Below are 6,000 nucleotides of genomic sequence, written 5' to 3' on the forward strand. Positions count from 1 at the left end.
CACGATCCAATGCCACGTCCACCCACATCTTCTACATCATGACCTGCTCCTGAGTGCTGCTACTTCCAAGGCCACGCCGCCCATATTCCTTGCTTGCCCACTGTATTCCTGTCCTTTTGGCTTTGTGCCGTTGCCATTCTGTATACTCCTTTACTCGTCCTTCCTTCCGATCATCTGCCCCCCTCCCCTCCCAAAACCAGCCCTGGAGTCCTCCAGTTGCATCGTCTGAAATTAAGGGGCATCAAACGTCAACCATAAACAACGACGACGACGACGACAGCAATAACAACAACACCTGGACTGGTGGACAGGAGACAACCGTCGATAATCAAAATTACCTTCCCCAAACGTCTACAGCCTAGACTCTCACACGATGCCCCCGACACGCCCCCCGACAACGGGCTACGAACGCCTCGCCCAAGCCGATGCCCTCTCCTCCGACTCGGACGATGAAGACCCCCTCTCTCATTCTTCTGCCACCCTTCAGCCCGCCTCGGCCCCTCGCTTCGCCCCAATAACCCAACCGCGTCCCCGGTCCGGCATGGTCACCCCGAAAGGGTACCACCGAGATCCCACGGCGCCCTCGTCACAGACGCGCCCACGTCCCCGCCGCCGCGTCGGCTCCGGCTCCGGTGTCGATCTCAAGGCCATCAATGCCCGCCTCGAGCGCTGGGCCGACGAGATCGCCTCACGTTTCAAGCGCTCCCGCGCCCATAACAAGCAGCCCGGCGAGGACGACCGCCTCGAGATCCACCACTCCGTCTTCCAGCCCCCGGAAGGCGTACGACCTCTCACTGCCGAGGGGCTCGCTGAGCCTCAGCCCGTCATGTCGCGCGCCGAGTTTGAAGAAATTGTCGGCAGTGTGCGCACCGCTATCGCTCAAGGCGTTCATCCACGCATGATATCACAGGGCAGCTCGGGGAGTTACTTTGCACGGAATCCCGAGGGCAAGATTGTCGGTGTTTTCAAGCCCAAGGACGAGGAACCTTATGCTGCTGGCAATCCCAAATGGAACAAATGGATTCACCGCAACCTGTTTCCTTGCTGCTTCGGCCGCGCTTGGTATGTTCTCTCGAAGAGGGAAAAAAGTAGAAGGGGAAGAAGGGAGAGTACTAACATTCTACCCGTAGCCTCATCCCCAATCTCTCATACGTCAGCGAGGCCGCAGCCTATACCCTCGACTGCCAACTCCGCACTCATATGGTCCCGTACACAGAGGTTGTCAACCTATCTTCAAAGTCCTTCCATTACCCGTTCTGGGACCGCCGCAGCTTCTCCCGCAAGAAGAAGGCCCTGCCTGAGAAGGCCGGTAGCTTCCAAGTCTTTTTGACAGGCTTCAAGGACGCGAACATTTTCCTGCGAGAACACCCATGGCCCGACCAGTACTGGTCCGGCTTCCGCACAAATGACCCCCACCGGAAGAGGAGAAGGCGGTGGGCCGATAACTGTCGCCCTGGCGGCCGGCCCGCGCTCGACGACGTTGAGAGCGACGACGAGGGCGAACGCGGCGAGGTCCAGTTTGGCCCCGACAATTTTGTCTGGACAGATAACATGAAGCAGTCTTTCCGGGAGGAGCTCGAGAAGCTCGTCATCTTGGACTATATCATGCGGAATACGGACCGCGGTCTCGACAATTGGATGATCAAGGTTGACTGGCAGACACAGCAGGTGTCTGTCGTCTCGGAACCTGTGCAGATGAACATGACCAACGCCCAGTCAGGAGAGGAGGCAGGCCCGCGGCCAGTAGACCTAAACACAAGGTCGATGCCAGAGTCGCGTGCGAAATACCCTTCGTACGAGACGCAACAGCCGATGAAGGCGGCAAGTCCGCTTCCAAGGGGACGGGAGCCCAGGATCACAGTTGGAGCCATCGACAATTCCTTGTCGTGGCCGTGGAAACACCCTGATGCCTGGCGCAGGTGAGTTCATACGGCCATTCGCAGTTTCTGATGAGAATCAAGTCCTGACAAGACCTCAGCTTCCCTTTTGGCTGGTTATTCCTCCCAGTAGATCTAATCGGCCGCCCCTTCTCTCAAAAAACGCGTGACCACTTCCTCCCCCTTCTGACCTCTACCCAGTGGTGGAGTGAGACAGCCCTTGCCCTACGTAAGGTATTCCAAGTTGATCCGGACTTCCAAGAAAAGATGTTCGCCCGCCAGATGGCCGTTATGAAGGGCCAGGCCTGGAACGTCGTCGAGACGCTCAAGCTCGCCGATCACGGGCCTCTTGAGCTGACCCGTCGCGCCAAGGTTTGCGTTTGGGACGACCTCGTCGACATACCCGTGGCCTTCCCCATGCGCATGTCTTCCGAGCTGCGCCGTCGTGGGGAACACTCTTCCCTCGACGAGGGTGACATTGGCGTTGCCGCCGCTTCAGCACCCGTTCATGGTCCCGATAGTGACGCCGAGGATCTCCTCGGCTTCGCTAGCCCCCCAGCTGATATGCCGCATCCCGGCCGGTTCGAGATGCCGATGTCGCCTGGCGCCGACGATGCGCAATCGCCGGTGGAGGACTCCCATATGAACGGATCCGGGTACCTTGATCAGCACTCTACGTCGACGCCCCAGCGGCCCAGGATCTCCGTCCCGGGCTTCCGAGAGATTTACCACGGCCCTTCGCGATCGCTCAACGTGTACGCACCGCAGCGCCAGGGCCAGGGTCCATACACAGGATCTGGCCCGAAGCAGCAGCGCAGGTACTCCTTCGCGACAGCCGCCACGCGCCGCAGCAGCAGTAGCATTGCGCAGCAACTGTACGGTGGCGGCAGCAGGGAATACGATCCCGAGTATGACGGCGATGACGTCGAGGGTGACCTTGGCTATGCCGCAGCCGAGGGCATGGAGGGCAACCATCGCAAGGTCATTGTGGAGCGGCTCGAGCCTGTCAAGGCACGGAATCCTGTCTTTACCTGTTGGTAATCGGATGCCACTGTCCGTTCCTTAGTTGTCGTTGCCCAGACCAAAAACAAAAGGGGGTCAACGCTGGAGTAGAAGCGGCCAGACACGGGTTACTTCGTTCCGAGGCTGCAGGCTGCGCTGTCAGGTCAGCTCAGGCGTGACAACGTACGCATCGAGCCGAGTCCGTTCGGGAGTTTTCTTTTCTCAGCCTGCATGCGTTCATGCAGGACTAGGCAGGTGAAAAAAAAAGAGTTGTGTCAGCATTGGGATGTCAATGGCCATGCATGGCCAACACATCCCGTCTGAGGAGTGCAGTGTGGTTCCAATTTTGGGTTACTTAGAACACGAGGGGAAAGGGGCAGAGAGGGGCTTTGGGTGACATGCATAGTAGACAGCATTGGCAACACGTAGAGCCAACAGGGTTATCTTCTTCATTTCCCTTGTTTTCAAGAGCGAGATTTCTTCGTTATCCTCATACGCCCCCAATGGCGGTCTCGATGATCATCGGCATAATTGGGCAAGGCATTCGTGGGTGAAGCCGTGCGACGCAGAGCCCAGTTGCCTCGACTCCCCCCTACAGGTCCCAGGGCCTGGGCTCACCGGCTGCACGAATGACAAATCCTTGCGACCCCCGCCTCGATGGACAAACTGAGGGTCTCCTGTAACCTGCATGCTTGGAAAAGCGAGCAGTCAGGCTCGGCAGGTATGCACGAAAGTATGAACTCGGTGAGCCTAAGCGGTCTCATTGGGAACCAGAGGTGGCTGGCCTTCACCCCCTGGCCTCGAAGGGGTACGACTACGGCATCTGCGTTCAAGTCGCCATCCCTGAATGCGGTTAGAGAGCATCCGACGTTCAGCAAAACGGTTGTTTCAACCATCCAGCCAGCCTTGCGATAAGAGATTTATCAGGTCACACAATGGGACCAAGACGCTGGCTTGGCGGATCCAGCTGACTGACGGATGCCCCATTACTGGATTGGCTTCACCTCATCTCCTACAGCCTCAATCCGGCTTGTCCGGCCGCTCACAATTTGATGAGATACATGACTTCTCGAACAGGGATCACTGCAGTATAAAGTAATGGGGTCCGAGGGGTCGACATGGTAGCTGCAAAACAACGGGCATATACCCCAAGGTCCTCCCTCTCCTTGACTTGGGCTCTATTGCCTCCAGTTCTCAAGGGTACGCACAAGAAGTTCTAGAAATATTCTCTGTTCCCTGTAAACACACCAGCTCGGCGGCGAACCTAGCTCCTGGGACGGACAAGCGGGACAAGGGGTGTGTCCCGAGACTTGGGGCCTCTCGGCCAACTCAATCACATTGCTCATCTGTCCAGGGCGTTGGACCCAGAGGAATGGTAAGGTCATGGGAGGGGTTGGCAGGGTTTGGTGGAAATGCTGGGATGAGGAGGGGGTTACACGAAACCCCAATATGTCAGTGACCGGGGTCCCTGGTCTCCTTGGGGACGACCTCCTGCGGCCGTCTGCCAGCTCATCATCATGCCATCCGTCCACTCTTTGTGTCTTGCAGCGAACGCCCTCGTCGGCGGGGGAGGGGGGACCTCTCATGCCCACTACTGGAACTGGTCGGATAAATGGGCTATGGGATCATGGCCCACATCGTCGGCGTATGATATTCGGCGATACGGGCGCTACTCCAGTCGACCTTGGCCACTGGTCGCAGGGCACATGTCCCATGTGCATGAACAGAGTGAGATCGTCGTAGTTCCTCCTATATGTGGTGTTGGCAGCCAGGAAAGCATGGAACAAGTCAGCCAGCACGTACTTGGTGATGGGATAGAAACCCCGCGCCGTCTCGGACCGAGCGTCTTTGCAACCAAGTGGACACATCATCTGGAAATGGATGCCAATTTCGGCTCCTTTCACCTTGTCCGCTCTCCTTTGTCATTCTCTGACCCGCCATCCGATTCCTCTTGTTGAATTCGACGACTCGTGTCAAGACAAGTATGGAGCAGGCCGAGGTTGAACGGGCGACCCAGGATCTTGGGCGGTTGGGGGCGCGCCGACCAGTTGGTACCGGCAGGAAATTTGTGGCTGTCGTCATTTGATTCCCGGAGGACCCACAGCCCAAGCCAACGGGACCACCACCGTTACACTGCCTGTCAAGACCGCTGTGCGGCGTCGTCTTGTCACGTATGGTGCGTGATCGTTGTGAAGGGTTGATCGGCTACCGCGCGAGAAACCACGTCCGCTGAGGGACGTTGACAGGTGGGGGTGGGTGGTGGCCCCCCTCCCTCGGGTGAAGCATGCTCGTTCAGACCTGCAGCGGCCCGTTGAAGGGTGTGCAGATAGAAGCACATTGGACGGACTGGCGTGCAGACAGGCTCTTCGCCACCTTCTGCTTCCAGATCCAAAGACATATTGTAACGCTCAGTCGTTGGTCCACCCTCGTTCAGTCTTGGTGGCCATTGTAGAAGGGCTTGTAAGTAGCTCAACCCTTCTTCATGTTTGCTGGCTTATGTTGAGCGGAATCAAATCTGCAAAGCGAGGCAACCGTCTCTGGGCATTCTTTGCTTCTGGGGTGTCGTCGGCGTGTGTTTTCCCAAGAATACCGTCCTGCCAGTCACAGAGTATGTCGCCAAGTCAGTTCTCTGCCGTGTGAAGGCAGCCAAACAACAAAAAAAATGCTAGCCTATAATATCAAGTTGCGCCAGGGCACTACCTTTCAGTAGTTTCTTGTGCTCCCCCAAGACTTATTAAGCCAGCGTCCCACAACGGAAACAAACATCGCGTGCGGCTATCCCAAGAAGCCCTGTTCCCTGGCGAGTGGAAACGACAAGACGGAAAAGACAAGACGGAAACGACAAGACGGTACATCTGGTTTACATGTTTGATAACCCCTGCTTGTCAAGCATAGCCCATCTTTTCTGTCGGGTACGATGTACTTGGCAGTCCCCCCACCGCCGCCCTGCTCATCCTTGCACTCAGGCCTGGGTTCACCGCATACACATGTACGATGTCCAGGCCCCGACAACCACCTGAGCCAGAACTCTCAAATCGGTGTCTCTGTTCCAGGACATGTTCTTCTAGGAAGTCGACGCAAAGATGCAGGACCCAGGTGCCAAGTTGTCTGCGTCTGCAAA

General features: G+C 57.2%; 1 protein-coding gene across 1 annotated transcript; it reads left to right on the top strand.

The window, feature by feature from the left end:
* Positions 1–373: 373 nt before the first annotated feature.
* VDAG_08987 (phosphatidylinositol 4-kinase LSB6) lies at positions 374–2,918 on the top strand (the record flags this gene model as incomplete). The annotated part of the gene is made up of 3 exons (XM_009656790.1): positions 374–1,062; positions 1,131–1,919; positions 1,979–2,918. The coding sequence occupies 3 exons, from the start codon at positions 374–376 to the stop codon at positions 2,916–2,918; spliced, it is 2,418 nt and encodes an 805-aa protein (XP_009655085.1).
* Positions 2,919–6,000: the final 3,082 nt, after the last annotated feature.

The sequence above is a fragment of the Verticillium dahliae genome, genomic scaffold (assembly GCF_000150675.1).
Source record: "Verticillium dahliae VdLs.17 supercont1.24 genomic scaffold, whole genome shotgun sequence".
Classification (NCBI taxonomy): Eukaryota; Fungi; Ascomycota; class Sordariomycetes; order Glomerellales; family Plectosphaerellaceae; genus Verticillium; species Verticillium dahliae.